General features: G+C 38.6%; 1 protein-coding gene across 3 annotated transcripts in view; it reads right to left on the reverse strand.

Moving 5' to 3' along the window:
- Positions 1-21,917, reverse strand: part of LOC132106016 (oocyte zinc finger protein XlCOF6-like) — a 103,833-nt gene that overhangs the window by 71,105 nt on the left and 10,811 nt on the right. For 2 of the 3 annotated variants that reach the window (XM_059511601.1, XM_059511600.1), the window contains exon 3: positions 15,812-20,876. In XM_059511601.1, coding sequence (XP_059367584.1) covers positions 15,812-20,876 — 5,065 coding nt within the window. Of the gene's footprint in view, positions 1-14,443; positions 15,644-15,811; positions 20,877-21,917 lie in introns of all 3 variants that reach the window. The other variant, XM_059511602.1, reaches the window with a different exon arrangement.

A 21,917-nucleotide genomic window follows, 5' to 3' on the forward strand; every position in this document is an offset into this window, starting at 1 on the left:
CTACTATTTTGGTTTAAGTATATGATTATTATTATTTTTTTTATTTTTTTTAAGATTAAAAAAAAAATAATTATAATAACAGAATGCAAAATGCAATAATAATAATTGATATGCAGATTGATATTATTATAATTTTTTTTAATATATAGATTTGAATACGTTGTAAAATAAAGTTAATGTTAAATTAATAATTTTCATTTCTGGAAAAAGAAATTTGGAGTAACTTAAAGGGATAGTTCACCCAAAATGAATAACGCACCCTCATGTCGTTCCAAACCAGTTTTTTAGATTTAGTCCGAGAGCTCTCAGTCCCTCCATTGAAGCTGTGTGTACGGTCTACTGTCCATGTCCAGAAAGGTAAGAAAAACATCATCAAAGTAGTCCATGTGACATCAGAGGGTCAGTTAGAATTTTTTGAAGCATCAAAAATACATTTTGGTCCAAAAATAGCAAAAACTACGACTTTATTCAGCATTGTCTTCTCTTCCGTGTCTGTTGTGTGAGAGTTCAAAACAAAGCAGTTTGTGATATCCGGTTCACGAACGAATCATTCGATGTAACCGGATCTTCTTGAACCAGTTCACCAAATCGAAATGAATCGTTTTAAACGGTTCGCGTCTCCAATACGCATTAATCCACAAATGACTTAAGCTGTTAACTTGTTTAATGTGGCTGACACTCTCTCTGAGTTCAAACAAACCAATATCCCGGAGTAATTCATTTACTCAAACAGTACACTGACTGAACTGCTGTGAAGAGAGAACTGAAGATGAACACCGAGCAGAACCAGATAACGAACGAAACTATAATAACTATATTAGTAATTAGGGAAGCTATATTCACATTTCCAGTTTTTATTCACATTTGCAGTTAAGAATCCAAGAATCACTTAATCCTCCAGATAAACTAGCTTACATTAAAGAGGCAAAATACAAAATGTTAGGGGTGTGAAATGGTTTCACGATTTAATTTGGCAAACAGGCAAATATAAAGGGGGAAAGACAACTACAAGTGAAAAACAAAAATCACTGAGTATCTAGGAGTGCTTTAGTACAGATGAGTGACTTTCGTGCACCTAATGTGTGCTGTCAGACTCCAATGCTGAATGACAAAATAACCTTATACAGTTCAAATACTACACCATTCAAGTGCATAGTGCCTGATCTGACCTGAAAAATAAACTTTAACACTATGAGACAGTTGTTAAAACATTCATTCATAACCTTAAGCGTAAGCATAAGGTGAACAGCTTTTGGAGACTTTGCCATTTACCTATTAAGAGACAGGAGCTTAACTTCATGATATAGCTGTCCAAAAAAGTGTTTCAAACACAGCTGCCAAATGAAAAGTCTTACGGAGCCTGTAACATCATTTAATGAAGATGAATTACCCTCTTTGAAAAGCAGCAAGGCACATCTATGGCCAATCCTCTGTGCCATTCATCAGACACCATCAGAGTTTTGACACCGACACTTGGTCAACAAACTAGAGGTGGCACGGTTCAACTCTTCACGGTTGGGTTTGTTTCACGGTTTTAGGGTCACGGTTTTCGGTACAGTTCAGTATGTGCTATGTTTATGGAAAAACTATACTTTCTAATAAAAAGAAGAATATTCTATCCAACCACAAGCAACAGCACACGTAAATACACTAGAGTAAAAATACAAACAATAAACAGTGATTTTCTGTATTTTTTTATTTTTTTTAGGCAGGTCTAGTATAAGTTTTTAGGTACAGAAACTGAATAAAGTAATCAAATGTAAAACAGCATTGCATATTGGACTGTATAAATGAAAGATAATTCTTTATTAAAGTTACAAAATCTTTTTTAATCAAGAGCAGTGAGTGATTTCTTTGTTGTTGCTGTTGGATTAATATAAAGACTGTCACTTTAAGAGAATGCACTGATCCAGACGATCTACGTTCAGCCGGCTGTGTCTGCTGTAGGATACTTACCAAGACGGGCATTTTGACATGATTTAAACACATTACTTCAGAGAGAGCTTATATTTGCGCGCGTACTGAGGAGCGGGTTTGCGCGGAGTGCATGCACAAATTAGGGTTGCTACCCTCAATATAGAAAAATAGGGGATGCCTGGGGGGGGGGGGGGGGGGGTTGCACCCCTCGGGGCCACGATGACCACAGGTCCGAAGACGTGCCAGTGGTGGTAAATCACAACTTAAAACATGTTTTCATAAAAATATTAATTGCTAATGAACTTTAGTAATTGTATTAGGCAGCGTGAACACAGATTTTGGATCAAATATTTGTTATTGTTTGCAGACAGTAACACCATCCAAACAGTGAAACCACATACTAAATAACCGCTCTACAAACATTTCTAAATTCATGTAAAACACACAATTTTTTTATTATTATTGTTAAGTTAATCTATTTTATATAGTGTATTAGATAAACAAATCAGTAACACTTTACAATAAGGTTCATTAGTTAACTACATTAACATTAACTAATAATGATCTGCACTTATACAGCAATTGTTCATCTTTGTTAATTTCCACATTTAATAATACTTTATTAAAATCTTGTTAATATTAGTTAATTGATTGGCCGTGAACCTGAAACAAACCAATCAATCCACCGATAGCAGCGAGTATTACCCATCAGAATAGGACGAGTCTTCGCAGAAGGCCAGTGGGATGATCTACATGAGATGCTGCACTGAAGACAACTCCGAAAATACGGGACAAACCCCGTCCCGTATTGATTCAAAACGGGACGCGCTATTTTATTCTCAAATACGGGACGATTCGGTATTTTAAGGGACGGGTGGCAACCCTAGCACTAATGTTCCTACTGCGTGCGCCAGCTTGCGTCCTCTGGCTCTTAAATGTTTAAACTGACAAAGATTAAATGAGTTTAGCTTAAACCCATATTAACGTGTGCTATTCTCATCTGTGCGCGCTCTATCAGCACCCGGATTATTACGGAATAAATGACTGCTCATATTCCAGCATACAGCATTCACATTGATCAAGAGATTTTTTTTTCTCCTCATCGCTGTTGTTGTAATGTCTGGGAATCCAGAATGCACATCCAGCAACAATAACGTATATTAGATGAACCCTGTTTGTTTTACGTGCTAACATAGCAAACCATATTACAGATGCTTTGTCAGATTTAAGTTGAACTGCGGTCCCAGCGCGTTTTTTTCAGCGAACCGTGGCACCCCTACAACAAACCCGAATTTCATGAGGAATCCATAAACGACAATCAAGAAGTTCTTGGAAGTGCTTAGAAGGGAAAACTAGAGAACTAGAAGTATTAATTCACTGATAGAACTTAACATGTCGACAAAAAAAAGTTAATTAGGATGTGGCTCATTAACCACATTCAGGTTAATCTATATTTTATTTTAACTTTAAAAAAAAAAATTTATATTGAGAAAATTATTCCCTTTAATGCACAGGCCTTGGTTTGGATTATGCCTGTCAGTGTAGGGGGTAACGAGTTACAATGTTACAGATTACAGTACCTATATTACTTTTTTGGTTAGTGAAGTAAAGTAACGCATTACACTAATAATATTGGTAACTACACTACTTTACTAGACTATAGGAACACGCTTTCCTGCGTTACATGCTTTCCCTGTCGACCACTGAATCGCCCAGGTTTAGAAAAATACTAGATAAAATACCTGCGACTCGCAAGCCAACGTCCGACAGGAAAAGATTTTCACATTACATGGATAAGTGTTATTCTGACATGGAATCGAAGCTTAAAAGGACGTTCGAGTCCCTGGATCATGGGTGTACCACCGCAGACATTTGGTCCGCCAGCAACAAAAGTTATTTAGGAATGACGGTGGAGGAGGTCACTTTTACTGATGTTGCCGAAGCACTCTCCACAGAATCAGGTGAGACATTTTCACTGCCACCTCATCTGCGCTGTGCACCACATACACTAAACCTGATCGCAAAAAAATGACCTTGAGAAATGGCTGACCAGTAACAATGAGTGAAAAGCAGTTTACAGAAGTGCTCTTGCCAAGTGTGCAGCTATCGGGACAAAAGCCAGTCGCTCTACTGTGGCTTCAGACCAGGTTGAGGATGTGCTAAAAAGAAAGCTCATCGTACCCACTGCTACACGCTGGAACTCAACTCATGACGCCTTGTCTCTCATCACAGAAATCCCAATCAGAGATTTAAACACCATTTCTTCTAGACAGAGTGTAAAGAGCATCACTGAACGACAGTATCAGTTGATTATCAGACCTGTCACCTCCAGTCACAATGACTTTTTTGAATTTGAAGAGGAGTTTTCCTACACCGCAGAGACTGAAGTCATGGAGGACTTAAAAATGCCTGGATCTGCCTGGGAGGTTCTCTCCGGGTTCCCCAGGATTAAGGAAACTGCAAAGCAGTACAACACTCCTCAATACCATCAAGTGCACCGGTCGAAAGGCTTTTCAGCATGGGCAGTATTGTTCTGACCCCAAGGAGGAACAGGCTGTCAGATAAAAGATTTGAAAGACTGTTACTCTTGCGATACAATCGTTATTTCTAAGAATAGAGAGAAAAATGAATTGAATGGGATAAAGTTTATTAGAAAACTGTTGCACTTTCTGTTTAGTGCATTGTGATAATTGCAACAAACAATAATTCCTTTATAGGTTCAAGAGTGTGTGGGGGTTTTTAGGATGATGTGAATTTGCGGTTAAATTAATTAAATAAATTTTCTATTTTCTTTTTATGGGCTTAAGTGCATTTTATATATACAACCCGAATTCCGGAAAAGTTGGGACGTTTTTTAAATTTTAATAAAATGTAAACTAAAAGACTTTCAAATCACATGAGCCAATATTTTATTCACAATAGAACATAGATAACATAGCAAATGTTTAAACTGAGAGAAAGTTTACAATTTTATGCACAAAATGAGCTCATTTCAATTTTGATTTCTGCTACAGGTCTCAAAATAGTTGGGACGGGGCATGTTTACCATGGTGTAGCATCTCCTTTTCTTTTCAAAACAGTTTGAAGACGTCTGGGCATTGAGGCTATGAGTTGATGGAGTTTTGCTGTTGGAATTTGGTCCCATTCTTGCCTTATATAGATTTCCAGCTGCTGAAGAGTTCGTGGTCGTCTTTGACGTATTTTTCGTTTAATGATGCGCCAAATGTTCTCTATAGGTGAAAGATCTGGACTGCAGGCAGGCCAGGTTAGCACCCGGACTCTTCTACGACGAAGCCATGCTGTTGTTATAGCTGCAGTATGTGGTTTTGCATTGTCCTGCTGAAATAAACAAGGCCTTCCCTGAAATAGACGTTGTTTGGAGGGAAGCATATGTTGCTCTAAAACCTTTATATACCTTTCAGCATTCACAGAGCCTTCCAAAACATGCAAGTTGCCCATACCGTGTGCACTTATGCACCCCCATACCATCAGAGATGCTGGCTTTTGAACTGAGCGCTGATAACATGCTGGAAGGTCTCCCTACTCTTTAGCCCGGAGGACACGGCGTCCGTGATTTCCAACAAGAATGTCAAATTTGGACTCGTCTGACCATAAAACACTATTCCACTTTGAAATAGTCCATTTTAAATGAGCCTTGGCCCACAGGACACGACGGCGCTTCTGGACCATGTTCACATATGGCTTCCTTTTTGCATGATAGAGCTTTAGTTGGCATCTGCTGATGGCACGGCGGATTGTGTTTACCGACAGTGGTTTCTGAAAGTATTCCTGGGCCCATTTAGTAATGTCATTGACACAATCATGCCGATGAGTGATGCAGTGTCGTCTGAGAGCCCGAAGACCACGGGCATCCAATAAAGGTCTCCGACCTTGTCCCTTACGCACAGAGATTTCTCCAGTTTCTCTGAATCTTTTGATGATGTTATGCACTGTAGATGATCAGATTTGCAAAGCCTTTGCAATTTGACGTTGAGGAACATTGTTTTTAAAGTTTTCCACAATTTTTTTACGCAGTCTTTCACAGATTGGAGAGCCTCTGCCCATCTTTACTTCTGAGAGACTCTGCTTCTCTAAGACAAAGCTTTTATAGCTAATCATGTTACAGACCTGACATCAATTAACTTAATTAATCACTAGATGTTCTCCCAGCTGAATCTTTTCAAAACTGCTTGCTTTTTTAGCCATTTGTTGCCCCCGTGCCAACTTTTTTGAGACCTGTAGCAGGCATTAAATTTTAAATGAGCTAATTAAGTGGATAAAAGTGTAACATTTCTCAGTTTAAACATTTGCTACGTTATCTATGTTCTATTGTGAATAAAATATTGGCTCATGTGATTTGAAATTCCTTTAGTTTTCATTTTATTAAAATTTAAAAAACGTCCCAACTTTTCCGGAATTCGGGTTGTATATATATATAGATAAAGTGACCTTTATTCTTATATATTTCATTGACCACTACTTTTTTGGTGTTGCCATGAATCTAATAAAAAGCTGGGTTTGTTCTGATGTTTCCCAAAGCCTGTGTTTTGAAACTTGTGTGTTGACACCATTTTAAAATGACCCCATCATAGCCTTCTTTACCCTGTTGTTTCTGGATTTTACGGTGAGGTAGAGGTCTTCACGGGTCTAAAAATGTGTGCCTGAACCCGAAAGAGACCTGTAATGTACTACACCGAACCGACTCGGACCCGTCTATTATTTCAAAAGCTGGACCCGAACCCGTGTAGAACTGAGAAATAACGACCCGGACCTGTCTATTATTTGAAAGCTGGACATTACAATCCTCCGACAAGAAAGTTATCCATGTTATTCCTCTCGTTATTCCAAGTCCAAGCTGAATCCACTCATTATTTCAGCTTCAAAAGTTCGCTTGATGTCACTGTGACGAATGACAAATGCAACTGTGCACATGTACATTCTGACTCGAGTCAACTCGCATAATAACTTAGACTGTTTGCCCTTTTGAACTATAATAACGATCACTCGTGCAATGCTATGGCCACTGACCTTATTTATTTGCTATCAGCTCTGTGCTCTCTGCTCTGCGTCGAGTCTGAATCGGACCACAAAAACTTTAAAATTAAACGGTTCATTTATATTATTATAAAAATAGGAGAAAATGTAAAGCGTGGTTTGTTCCTCACTGGTTACCATAGAAACATGACACGCTCGAGAGACTGCATATGAATGCTAGCCGGATCAACCTGAAATATGCTTTTTAACGTAATCTGAGCGTCATCGAAAACATTTATGTGACAGTTCACCTCAGATCTTGTTGCTGATTTGAAATATATTAAATATAAGTGTGTCAAGTCTGCAAGCATTATTACCGTGCGTGCCCTTGCATTACCTCTGAGTTTGCACACTCTGCTTCTAACAGCAGAGAGAGACGCTTTTTTTTCTTTCTTTTTTTGGCTCACACTTTTCTTTTCCTAATTTTGCTAGTTGCAAGTTACAAGAAACACAAGCAGTGTCTGATCACGGCCGGGTGTTCTCCGAGTCCGATGACTCCGATCGCACGGGTATTACACACAATGTTAAACAGACCCGGGACCCGAAGTAATAGATCCGGACCTGACCCGGCTGATCATTTCAAATATAGACCCGAACCCGTACGGGTCCCGGGTCGACGGGTCTCGGGTGCACTGTGAAGACTTCTACGGTGAGGCATATTTCTTTGTGCAGAGAGGGATATTGTTAAATATAGGGCTATGATGTTTGTCAATGTATCTACACGGTAAATTAAGAAAAAGGAAAGTAAAGTAACTAGTAATCTCATTACAATTTACAGAAGTAACTAGTAACTAATTACATTTTTGAGTAACTACCCCAACATTGATGCCTGTATTGTTTTTATATACAGTACCTAAACAGGTACTTTATATACAGCTTAAACTCTGAAACAGGGCTGACTTGCATCTCATATCTTCATCCTGCTGAAATGTTCCTAATATTTTTTTTAGGGGTCGGCATTCGCTAGGAATTATTTTAAGGAAAAAGGAAAGTAAATGTATTTAAATGTATTTTCTGTACTTCCTTTATGTGCTTAGATGTCTTCCCATATCAAACTGGAGTATCAGCAATTTTATCATGTGTTAATCAAACTTTAAATGTGTGTAATTCTCCTACCTTTACCTGCCATTCTTGGTATCTGTTTAACCGTCTTGTTTTGAATGAACCACTCATACATAGGAAATTACAGTAAAATGTATTATTCTGGAATTACCATCTTGCTGGAATATAACTGCTGAATTCTGACAACACCATAACTTACTCGAGTGGGTGTCTCCCCAGAGACAAAGGAACTTTTTCCCGCTTCACATCTTTGGACGTTCATTGGTTGTTCGCGTGAACCAAGTGGCTCCATAAAAGTTCTAAGAGCACTTCGTCTGCGAGAATTTCTGGTTCCATGGCTCTTTAGGGAGCTCTCATCTCCGTTTTTCTTTTCTTTTCTTTTCTTTAATAAGTTGTATTCTCATATTCGCCTCTCCCTCCACGAGGGAGACGAACTCTGAATAATTTCTTTGGTAACTTCACGTTTGGTGAACCTTTAAAACTTCCCCCGTAAGACACGAAAGAACACGCCCAGCTCCAAAAGAACGACACATGCACGCTCGTCTTTTGCAGTCACAAAGAGAACCACATGCAAGTATTATTTTCTATAGAGATTTAAATGCTGCTTAAGGTTGTCTATTCCCTTTTTCAAGGTGATTTGATTCCTTGTTGTCTTTCAAAAGGTTACTGTCTGTGATACTGGGTGATCATTCTGTGATCTCGCCTATTACTCTTTCACTGTCTCGCTCACCCTTTCATCTTCTCTCTCTCTCTCATCTGTTATCTGGTTTGTCTTGTATTGTTTTACTGTTTGTATCGTTATATGCATATTTACTCTGTGTGAATCGTAGTTCGGTGTATTATTAGTTCAATTATTAAAATCCAATATATATTCATGATTGCTTCTGTCTAAAATGCTCACATCACGAAGTCAATGAAATGTTTGATCTTAGCTACAACCTAAATCTTATAAGGACAGGAGAATAGTTTCATGGCCAGAAACTATTTTCCTGGAATTATAAGAAGTGATAAGTTTATAAGTTAATCTTACGGCCGTTTGCTGCACAAACCACTGTTCGATTTGCATTAATTCCCAGTAAAAGATATCACGATAATTGGTATGAAGAATGGAATATTGACATATTAATGAGTAAAGTACAGTGACTTGTAATGAGTTATTGATATATACAATTGACCTATTTTTCATCTTCAATAATTTTAATGTAACTGTCATATGAGATATATATATATATATTAATCATATTCCTGATTAATTATTAAAATTCCCTATATATCATTTGAGCTAACGTTAATGTACTACCCAGTGTGGTTACACCTGAATCCTGTCAGAGTTTTTCCTGTTAAACTGACACTTGGTCCTACCAAACCATCAAATTTGGATTTTGTTGAAGATGCCATCGAAGACATCCAGGAACTCCTTGACTATGGTTTGGAAGGAAAACAAATTAAAATTAAATGTGTTGTCTGTGATGCTCTTGCAAGAGCCATGGTTAAAAAGATAAAACAGTTCTCAGGATATTATGGGTTCGATAAATGCACTCAGAGGGGCATGTGTGTGTCTGGACGAGTGACCTACCCAGAGGTAGAGAATCTCACTCTACACACGAATGAGATTTACCGGACTGAAATGGCAAGACGACAGAAAGATGAGGCCATTTCATGGTCCCCATTTGTGCGTCTCTCTTTGGACATGATAAATCAATTTCCAATAGATTATATGCATCAAGCCTGCCTGGGAATCACAAAAAAATTATCACAGAATGGATGAGAGGAGAGAGGAATGTGCGGATGTCTCCTGGACAAATCAATCAAGTGTCCCAAAGGCTGCTCTCACTTCGGAAAACCATTCCAAGCTGTTTTGCATGAGAACCGAGGGGGGTCTAGAAGACATCAATTGGTGGAAGGCAACTGAATTGCGGCAGTTTGCAGCATACACTGGCAAGATTGTGCTAAAAGGGATTCTGGCAGATAAGTTGTATGATCACTTCATGGCATTCAGTGTTGCCTTGAGCCTTCTTCTTTCACCAAACCTGGCAGTGGAACACAACAGACTTTCTTTGTTGCAAAAACAAAAGAGATCTATGGAGATCACTTCATGGTGTACAACATACATTCCATGCTACGTCGACCAGCAGAAGCAATTAATTTTGTCACTCTTGATAATTGCAGTGCTTTCCCATTTGAGAACTTTCTAGGAAAGCTTAAGCGACTCATAAGATCAGAAAGTCAACCACTTACTTGTCCAAGTGGCCAAACGGTACAAGGAGCAGGCAAATTTTCCACACACATAATCTGTGGCGACAAAAAAAGTTCACAAGACCGAACAATGCTTTCATTCTCTGGGAGGGGAAGTGTTGTGTGGCCATGGAAAAAAGAAAAGAGATGGATGAGTCAGGATTTGCAAAGATATTATGCAAGGCTTTTGAGAAATCTGAACCACTTTTCAGAGATCCATGTGAATCACGGCTGATTGGCTGTTTCAAAGTGCAGTCAAGGCAATCAGTAATGAAACTCATCCCAGAACAGCAGCAGACAAAAACTGCCATAATGGCGGAAGAAAACCAGGAGATTTTTTTTGGGCTGTCCTGCATACAGTTTAACTCTCTCTCTCTCTCTCTCCAGCCTGCATTAAATGGTGAGTCCAATGTGGGTCCCATATGGACTTTAAATAAGGGTCCCATAAGTTCCATGTGGGCCCCTCCACTTATAACAACCAATTCAGCACCACCACCATGGACAGCACCTCACAACGATGCATGTAAGAAGGTACATACCTCAAGTAACCCCCAAAGGCAGAAAAGCTGGCATTTTGAGATGTCCTTAAAAAACTGAATTGTGAGGAAAAAGTCACAAATACTTGTTTATTTATCCAAAAACAGGCTTCCATTAACTTATATACATTTCCTCAGAAACAAAAATGAAGCGGCTTGATCTAGCAGAGATCATAAACATCTTAGTCTTTTTTACTTATTTATATACTTATATTAGGTTTCACATAATGGGTAAACATTTTACTAGTTAGACTTTGTCCAAACTATAATTCCTGAAGAAATGTATAATCAAATGAATTATGAAGTTTCATTCACAGCATCTAAATGTTTCAAGAAGCCAGGATGTTAATGTTCTATAATATAAACAGCAAAATGATACAAAAAAGTAATACAAGTTATAATGTTACAAGCATAATGTCATTAAGAATGATTAGACAAAACTTTACTGTGATAGGCTATTCTCGGTTCATGAATATAGCCATATGTTTATAACTATACAGTACAGACCAAAAGTTTGGACACACCTTCTCATTCAAAGAGTTTTCTTTATTTTCATGACTATGTAAATTGTAGAGTCACACTGAAGGCATCAAGGGCTATTTGAGCAAGAAGGAGAGTGATGGGGTGCTGCGCCAGATGACCTGGCCTCCACAGTCACCGGACCTGAACCCAATCCAGATGGTTTAGGGGTGAGCTGGACCGCAGACAGAAGGCAAAAGGGGCAACAAGTGCTAAGCATCTCTCGGGGAACTCCTTCAAGACTGTTGGAAGACCATTTCAGGTGACTACCTCTTGAAGCTCATCAAGAGAAAGCCAAGAGTGTGCAAAGCAGTAATCAAAGCAAAAGGTGACTACTTTGAAGAACCTACAATATGACATATTTTCATTTGTTTCACACTTTTTTGTTATGTATATAATTCCACATATAATTCCACATGTGTTCATAGTTTTGATGCCTTCAGTGTGAATCTACAATTTTCATAGTCATGTGTGTCCAAACTTTTGGTATGTACTGTATATATTGTATAGGCCTACATACAAAGCATGATTGTGTTTATGAATGTAACTAAGCTTCTGTTCATGAATGTCTGCTTTTGTGTAAATATTTTGGATGTGTTATACCCCGTCATTGGTGTTTCATTGGTGTTTGACATGCCCAGGACTGTAATAAAAGGTAAAAAAAATATCCAGTCCACAATCACTTTTTAAATTGAAAATATGTAATTTTGTGGGGGGTTTTTCCCCAAATCAGTGACATAATTTATGAACTTGGTAATTAAAGAGTTAAAATCTTGTTTATTTTTTAAACATTTGGTAGTTTTGATCAGGACTGAGGTTGATTAATAGATTTATGCAAAAAAAAATTGAAAAGAATATTTATCTGATACATTTTTAGAGCAGTTTAATTTAGTGGATGTTTTCATCCATGAACATAACGAAAGGGTAGTGAATTTGCCCAGAGTGTACAGTTAAGTTGTTGAAAAATTTCAAAATATGGGTCAAAATAAGATTTGTCACCAAAACTCATTCCATTAGCTGAAACACAGAGAAAGTTGTGGCCAAAATAAGACTCAACTTTACCCCCTAGTGGACGAAAACGTCCCCAACAACGCACAAGGGTTAATCGGCAAAAAAGTGCAAACGATCAACTTCAATCCGTTTCACCCCTTCAAACAAGTAAACAATGGGAATCAAGTTAGGATCACCATTACACTGAACCGAGAACCGTTTCTGTCAGACGCGTCCGATTCGAGAACCGAGGAGCTGATGATACTGTGCATGTGTGATTCAGTGAGAAGCAGACTGACACACAGAGCGTCTGAACTGAACTGATTCTTTTGATGATTGGTTCTGAACTGATTCTGTGCTAGTGTTATGATCTCTGTCCATTGGAACGCTATCGCTTTTAATTTAAAACGGGTTATTTAAAACAATTACTTATCAAACAGATGGAATTAGAAATAAAGGCCTGCCTCTAATAAAAGCTTGTTACCTTCTGCAGTTCAGGTAAATAAAGGCCCCGGTTTTTATTTGAGAAATTATGGTATGCCCCTTTTTACAACATGTAATATAAGTCTCAGGTGTCTCCAGAATGTGTCTCTGAAGTTTTAGCTCAAAATACCCCACAGATCATTAATCATAAAATTTTGAAAATTCCTATTTTGAGTGGAAGCAGAAACATGCTGTTTTTCGGCCCTGTCTCTTTAAATGTAAATAAGCTGTTGCTCCCTGCACCATATGACAAGCCCCAAATTATCATGTCCTTTCCTCGGTGTAGGGTGGGAGAGGAGTTATGACTAAAAGGAAAGAGGACAAGATTTCACAGAATTTCCAAACAAAAGCTACATGACCAAGTGAAAAAAAGTGAAAGTGACGTGACATTCAGCCAAGTATGGTGACCCATACTCAGAATTTGTGCTCTGCATTTAACCCATCCAAAGTGCACACACAGAGCAGTGAACATACACACACACACTGTGAGCACACACCCGGAGCAGTGGGCAGCCATTTATGCTGCGGCGCCCGGGGAGCAGTTGGGGGTTCAGTGCCTTGCTCAAGGGCACCTAAGTCGTGGTATTGAAGTTGGAGAGAGAACTGTACATGCACTCCCCCCACCCACAATTCCTGCCGGCCCGGGACTCGAACTCACAACCTTTCGATTGCCAGTCAGACTCTCTAACCATTAGGCCACGACTTTCCCATACATTTCTGTTTATTGAACTTGTGACTGTATTTATTTTCTTCTATTGCTTGTATTTTGGTTTTCTTTAGAAAATAATTTTTTGCCAATGAGTCCATAGTAGAAGCCATAATTGTTTGTCCAATTATTTTCTTTATTATAAAAAAAAGCCCCTTTTTGTTGTACATGTCCCAATTGAGGTACAGGATGTCAAAATTTCAGATAAATGTTCATGTTATATATTTTGGTTGCATGAGCAATTTAATACAACACTCTCTCATGAACATGCATAAGACATTTAGCTGAAGTTAGAGATCAAGGTTAAGTTGTGAATATGGTTTTTGTTTATGTTTTTCTTACACAAACGCATCGCTTTGCAAGGCCTTTATTAATCACCTGGAACCAAAAAAAAGAAAACAAAATCACTAGTTTACTGTCTATGAAAGCACTTGATATTTTTAGTGTATCCTCAATGATTGAACTTAAGATGACTTTATGAACAGTTCAACTTCAACACCCACTGACTGCAACGACAGAGCTTGAAATAGCCAGAACAATTTTTAATATAACTGACTGGATTCATCAGAAAGAGGAAAAGTCATATACACTTAGGTGCCTCGAGGGTGCGTAAAACACAAGCTGATTTTAATTATTGGATGAACTAACACTTTAAGGTTTCTATGTTGATTAAGACCTTTTGTCTCTGGTTTCTCTCAATCTCCTTTTATTGACAGTTGAAAGGGCTCTCGCCAGTATGAGCTCTCACATGGACTTTAAGATCTCCATGCTGAATGAAACACTTTCCACACTTAGGACATATGTATGACTTCCCCTCCAGTGTGGGCTCTCTTTTTCCACACTGAAGGCAAGTGAAAGTGTGTACTCTCATGTGGTCCTTGAGTTTTCCTTTTCGGTTAAAACTTTGTCAACATTGACGGCAGGTAAAAGGGCTTTCACCTGCATGACTTTTCATATGGACTTTAAAGTTTCCCTGTTGAGCAAAACTTTTTCCACACTGCCGGCACAAAGGAATTTTTCACGATTGTGAATTTTCATGTGTACTTTAAGGTTTCCATGTTGATGAAAACTCTTTCCACACTGATGGCATGTGTAAGGCTTTTCTCCAGCGTGAATTCTCATGTGATAATTAAGGTTTCCTTTTCGTTTGAAATGCTTTCCACACTGTTGGCAGGTAAAAGGCTTTTCTCCTGTATGAATACTCATGTGGAGTTTAAGGTTTCCATGTTGATGAAAACTCTTTCCACACTGAAGGCACATGTAAGGCTTATCTCCAGTGTGAATTCTCATATGCCGGTTGAGAATCCATTTCTTTCTGAATCTTTCTCCACACTGTTGACAGGTAAAAGGGTTTTCTTCTGTATGAATTTTCATGTGAACATCAAGGTTTCCCTGTTGAGCAAAACATTTTCCACACTGTTGACAGGTAAAAGGCCTTTCTCCTGTATGCACTTTCATGTGGACTTCAAGGTTTCTTTGTTGATGAAAACCCTTTCCACACTGAGGGCATGTGTAAGGCTTCTCCCCAGTCTGAATTTTCTTGTCCATATTGAGAATCTCATTTTGAGTGAAACTTACTCCACACTGTTGGCTGGTGGAAAGGTTTTCTCTGGTATGAATTGTCATGTGTTCTTTAAGCTTTTCATTTTGAGTGAAACTCTTTCCACACTGATGGTATGTGTAAAGCTTTTCTCTAGTGTGAATTCTCATGTGGTACTTAAGGGTTCCTTTTCGTTTGAAACTCTTTCCACACTGTTGACAAGTAAAAGGCCTTTCTCCTGTATGAATACTCATGTGGAGTTTAAGGTGTTCATGTTGATGGAAACTTTTTCCACACTGAAGGCATGTGTAAGGCTTCTCTCCAGTGTGAATTCTCAAATGCCTGGTAAGGTTTCCTTTTTGAGTGAAACATTTTCCACACTGTTGGCAGGTAAAAGCCCTTTCTCCTGTATGAACTTTCATGTGGCCTTCAAGGTTTCTTTGTTGATGAAAACTCTTCCCACACTGATGGCATGTGTAAAGCTTTTTTCTAGTGTGAATTCTCATGTGGTACTTAAGGTTTTCTTTTCGTTTGAAACATTTTCCACACTGTTGACAGGTAAAAGGGTTTTCTTCTGTATGAATTTTCATGTGGACGTCGAGGTTTCCCTGTTGAGCAAAACTTTTTCCACACTGTTGACAGGTAAAAGGGTTTTCTTCTGTATGATTTTTCATGTGGACGTCGAGGTTTCCCTGTTGAGCAAAACTTTTTCCACACTGTTGACAGGTAAAAGGGTTTTCTTCTGTATGAATTTTCATGTGGAAGTCGAGGTTTCCTTGTTGAGCAAACCTTTTTCCACACTGCTGGCACGAATAAAGTTTTTCACGATTGTGAGTTCTCATGTGTACTTTAAGGTTTACATGTTGATGAAAACTCTTTCCACACTGTTGGCATGTGTAAGGCTTCTCTCCAGTGTGAATTCTCATATGCCTGGTAAGGTTTGCTTTGTGACTGAAGTGTTTTCCACACTGAAGGCAGGTGAAAGGTTTTTCTCCACTGTGAACTTTCACATGTACTTCAAGCTTTTCATTTTGATCAAAACTCTTTCCGCACTGAAGGCATGTGTAAGGCTTTTCCCTAGTATGATTTCTTATGTGCCTATTGAGAACCACTTTTTGTGTGAAACTTACTCCACACTGAGGGCATGAGTAAGACTTCTCTCCACTGTGTATTCGCATATGCCTGTTAAGGCTTCCTTTTGTAGTGAAATGTTTTCTGCACTGCTTGCAAGTGAAATGGCTTTCTCCAGTGTGTACTTTCAAGTGAGCTTCAAGGTTTACTTTTTGGTTGAATTGTTTTCCACACTGTTGGCAGGTAAAAGGCCTTTCTCCTGTATGCACTTTCATGTGGACTTCAAGGTTTCTTTGTTGATGAAAACCCTTTCCACACTGTTGGCATGTGTAAGGCTTCTCCCCAGTCTGAGTTTTCTTGTCCATATTGAGAATCTCATTTTGAGTAAAACTTACTCCACACTGTTGGCTGGTGGAAAGGTTTTCTCCGGTGTGAATTCTCATGTGTTCTTCAAGCTTGTCATTTTGAGTGAAACTTTTTCCACACTGATGGCATGTGTAAAGCTTTTCTCTAGTGTGAAATCTCATGTGGTACTTAAGGGTTCCTTTTCGTTTGAAACTTTTTCCACACTGTTGACAGGTAAAAGGGTTTTCTTCTGTATGAATTTTCATGTGGACGTCGAGGTTTCCTTGTTGAGCAAAACTTTTTCCACACTGCTGGCACGAATAAAGTTTTCCACGATTGTGAGTTCTCATGTGTACTTTAAGGTTTACATGTTGATGAAAACTCTTTCCACACTGTTGGCATGTGTAAGGCTTCTCTCCAGTGTGAATTCTCATATGCCTGGTAAGGTTTGCTTTGTGACTGAAGTGTTTTCCACACTGAAGGCAGGTGAAAGGCTTCTCTCCAGTGTGAATTCTCATATGTACTTCAAGCTTTTCATTTTGATCAAAACTCTTTCCACACTGAGGGCATGTGTAAGGCTTTTCCCTAGTATGATTTCTTATGTGCCTATTGAGAACCACTTTTTGTGTGAAACTTACTCCACACTGAGGGCATGAGTAAGACTTCTCTCCACTGTGTATTCGCATATGCCTGTTAAGGCTTCCTTTTGTAGTGAAATGTTTTCTGCACTGCTTGCAAGTGAAATGGCTTTCTCCAGTGTGTACTTTCAAGTGAGCTTCAAGGTTTACTTTTTGGTTGAATTGTTTGCCACACTGTTGGCAGGTAAAAGGCCTTTCTCCTGTATGCACTTTCATGTGGACTTCAAGGTTTCTTTGTTGATGAAAACCCTTTCCACACTGTTGGCATGTGTAAGGCTTCTCCCCAGTCTGAATTTTCTTGTCCATATTGAGAATCTCATTTTGAGTGAAACTTACTCCACACTGTTGGCTGGTGGAAAGGTTTTCTCCGGTGTGAATTGTCATGTGTTCTTCAAGCTTTTCATTTTGAGTGAAACTTTTTCCACACTGATGGCATGTGTAAAGCTTTTTTCTAGTGTGAATTCTCATGTGGTACTTAAAGTTTCCTATTCGTTTGAAACTTTTTCCACACTGTTGACAAGTTAAAGGGTTTTCTTCTGTATGAATTTTCATGTGGAGGTCGAGGTTTCCCTGTTGAGCAAAACTTTTTCCACACTGTTGACAGGTAAAAGGGTTTTCTTCTGTATGAATTTTCATGTGGACGTCGAGGTTTCCCTGTTGAGCAAAACTTTTTCCACACTGTTGACAGGTAAAAGGGTTTTCTTCTGTATGAATTTTCATGTGGACGTCGAGGTTTCCTTGTTGAGCAAAACTTTTTCCACACTGCTGGCACGAATAAAGTTTTTCACGATTGTGAGTTCTCATGTGTACTTTAAGGTTTACATGTTGATGAAAACTCTTTCCACACTGTTGGCATGTGTAAGGCTTCTCTCCAGTGTGAATTCTCATATGCCTGGTAAGGTTTGCTTTGTGACTGAAGTGTTTTCCACACTGAAGGCAGGTGAAAGGCTTCTCTCCGGTGTGAATTCTCATATGTACTTCAAGCTTTTCATTTTGATCAAAACTCTTTCCGCACTGAAGGCATGTGTAAGGCTTTTCCCTAGTATGATTTCTTATGTGCCTATTGAGAACCACTTTTTGTGTGAAACTTACTCCACACTGAGGGCATGAGTAAGACTTCTCTCCACTGTGTATTCGCATATGCCTGTTAAGGTTTCCTTTTGTAGTGAAATGTTTTCTGCACTGCTTGCAAGTGAAATGGCTTTCTCCAGTGTGTACTTTCAAGTGAGCTTCAAGGTTTACTTTTTGGTTGAATTGTTTTCCACACTGTTGGCAGGTAAAAGGCCTTTCTCCTGTATGCACTTTCATGTGGACTTCAAGGTTTCTTTGTTGATGAAAACCCTTTCCACACTGTTGGCATGTGTAAGGCTTCTCCCCAGTCTGAGTTTTCTTGTCCATATTGAGAATCTCATTTTGAGTGAAACTTACTCCACACTGTTGGCTGGTGGAAAGGTTTTCTCCGGTGTGAATTCTCATGTGTTCTTCAAGCTTGTCATTTTGAGTGAAACTTTTTCCACACTGATGGCATGTGTAAAGCTTTTCTCTAGTGTGAAATCTCATGTGGTACTTAAGGGTTCCTTTTCGTTTGAAACTTTTTCCACACTGTTGACAAGTTAAAGGGTTTTCTTCTGTATGAATTTTCATGTGGACGTCGAGGTTTCCCTGTTGAGCAAAACTTTTTCCACACTGTTGATGGGTAAAAGGGTTTTCTTCTGTATGAATTTTCATGTGGACGTCGAGGTTTCCCTGTTGAGCAAAACTTTTTCCACACTGTTGATGGGTAAAAGGGTTTTCTTCTGTATGAATTTTCATGTGGACGTCGAGGTTTCCCTGTTGAGCAAAACTTTTTCCACACTGTTGACAGCTAAAAGGGTTTTCTTCTGTATGAATTTTCATGTGGACGTCGAGGTTTCCTTGTTGAGCAAAACTTTTTCCACACTGCTGGCACGAATAAAGTTTTCCACGATTGTGAGTTCTCATGTGTACTTTAAGGTTTATATGTTGATGAAAACTCTTTCCACACTGTTGGCATGTGTAAGGCTTCTCTCCAGTGTGAATTCTCATATGCCTGGTAAGGTTTGCTTTGTGACTGAAGTGTTTTCCACACTGAAGGCAGGTGAAAGGCTTCTCTCCAGTGTGAATTCTCATATGTACTTCAAGCTTTTCATTTTGATCAAAACTCTTTCCACACTGAGGGCATGTGTAAGGCTTTTCCCTAGTATGATTTCTTATGTGCCTATTGAGAACCACTTTTTGTGTGAAACTTACTCCACACTGAGGGCATGAGTAAGACTTCTCTCCACTGTGTATTCGCATATGCCTGTTAAGGCTTCCTTTTGTAGTGAAATGTTTTCTGCACTGCTTGCAAGTGAAATGGCTTTCTCCAGTGTGTACTTTCAAGTGAGCTTCAAGGTTTACTTTTTGGTTGAATTGTTTGCCACACTGTTGGCAGGTAAAAGGCCTTTCTCCTGTATGAACTTTCATGTGGACTTCAAGGTTTCTTTGTTGATGAAAACCCTTTCCACACTGAGGGCATGTGTAAGGCTTCTCCCCAGTCTGAATTTTCTTGTCCATATTGAGAATCTCATTTTGAGTGAAACTTACTCCACACTGTTGGCTGGTGCAAAGGTTTTCTCCGGTGTGAATTGTCATGTGTTCTTCAAGCTTTTCATTTTGAGTGAAACTTTTTCCACACTGATGGCATGTGTAAAGCTTTTTTCTAGCGTGAATTCTCATGTGGTACTTAAGGTTTCCTATTCGTTTGAAACTTTTTCCACACTGTTGACAAGTTAAAGGGTTTTCTTCTGTATGAATTTTCATGTGGACGTCGAGGTTTCCCTGTTGAGCAAAACTTTTTCCACACTGCTGGCACGAATAAAGTTTTTCACGATTGTGAGTTCTCATGTCTACTTTAAGGTTTACATGTTGATGAAAACTCTTTCCACACTGTTGGCATGTGTAAGGCTTCTCTCCAGTGTGAATTCTCATATGCCTGGTAAGGTTTGCTTTGTGACTGAAGTGTTTTCCACACTGAAGGCAGGTGAAAGGTTTGTCTCCACTGTGAACTTTCACATGTACTTCAAGCTTTTCATTTTGATCAAAACTCTTTCCGCACTGAAGGCATGTGTAAGGCTTTTCCCTAGTGTGAAATCTCATGTGGTACTTAAGGTTTCCTATTCGTTTGAAACTTTTTCCACACTGTTGACAAGTTAAAGGGTTTTCTTCTGTATGAATTTTCATGTGGACGTCGAGGTTTCCCTGTTGAGCAAAACTTTTTCCACACTGTTGACAGGTAAAAGGGTTTTCTTCTGTATGAATTTTCATGTGGACGTCGAGGTTTCCTTGTTGAGCAAAACTTTTTCCACACTGCTGGCACGAATAAAGTTTTTCACAATTGTGAGTTCTCATGTGTACTTTAAGGTTTACATGTTGATGAAAACTCTTTCCACACTGTTGGCATGTGTAAGGCTTCTCTCCAGTGTGAATTCTCATATGCCTGGTAAGGTTTGCTTTGTGACTGAAGTGTTTTCCACACTGAAGGCAGGTGAAAGGCTTCTCTCCAGTGTGAATTCTCATATGCCTGATAAGGCTTCCTTTTTGAGTGAAAAGCTTTCCACACTGAAAGCAGGTAAAACAACTTCTAGCTCCTATCGCTTTTTTAACTGTTTTTCGGGGGGAAGTCTTCTTAATCTCGGAGCCATTGAAAGATTTTTCTTCAGTTATGAAATCATGATGGTTCTCATGCTGATCTTCTTCCATTTTATTCAGCACTTCATTCTTCTCTTTAGTTGCCGTCAAGTCTAAGGCAAAAAAGAAAAAAGACAAACATTTAAACATGTAAAACATCAATAGCTTAGTCCAGATTTAGGCCATAAATTACTCACCCTGAATTCATCTTAGGTGTATATGACTTTTTTCTTTCAGACAAATCGTCTGAGTTAATTGAAAAATTCTTTAATATTTCAAGCTGTTTGATGCCACTCAGCGGGTGTTGCACTGCATCAGTCCAAGAGAAGTTTAATAAAAAGCGCAACCGGGGGGACAACAAAGGGCTTCTTTAGCGAATCTATGCGTTTTTGTAAGAAATAGATCCATATTCAAACTTAATCACTTAAACCTAGGCCTGGGCAATATAGCTAAAAAAAATTATCAACTGTATAATCGATATTTTATATATATATATATATCTGTCTCAATAATTAACATTTTTCATGACCTTTTGTAAAACAAAGAGAAATAGAAAAAATGTGTACATTTAACCACTGCATTTTTTAATTAACCCAATTTATTGAGACAAACAACAAATATTTTTGTTTTAACAATCAAAAACAATTAAAGTTAAACATTAGAAATGATTTAATTTTAGAAATGTTTTCTATGTAGATTAAAGGAAACTTTTTTCTTGTATCCCAAGACCACAGGAGGGCACAATGAGCAAAATAAAGCAGCACATTAAAAACCTGCACTACATCTAAATCAAGGGTGCCCAATAGGGCTGTCACTTTTAGTTCGAAAATCAATTGCACAATCGATCGGACCAACCAAAAAAAGTTTCGAAAATGAAAATAGGGAATCGATTTTAACTAAATATGTACACTATTAATTTTAAAATAATTAAACAATTAAAAAATATAGATGTAACAAAACTCGCAAACAAGCAGAAAAAGAAAATAAAGAATTCCAAAAGTGCAGCATGCCATGCGAAAGCCAGACAGAAAATACCAGCAATTTTTACGCGCCTATAAGACCCAGTGACGTCGAAAGTGACCTCTTATGCTGCGTTCACACCAAACGCGAATAGAGCGTCTGGCGCGAATGATTTCAATGTTAAGTCAATGTAA

Source organism: Carassius carassius, chromosome 26, assembly GCF_963082965.1.
Source record: "Carassius carassius chromosome 26, fCarCar2.1, whole genome shotgun sequence".
NCBI classification, from domain to species: Eukaryota; Metazoa; Chordata; class Actinopteri; order Cypriniformes; family Cyprinidae; genus Carassius; species Carassius carassius.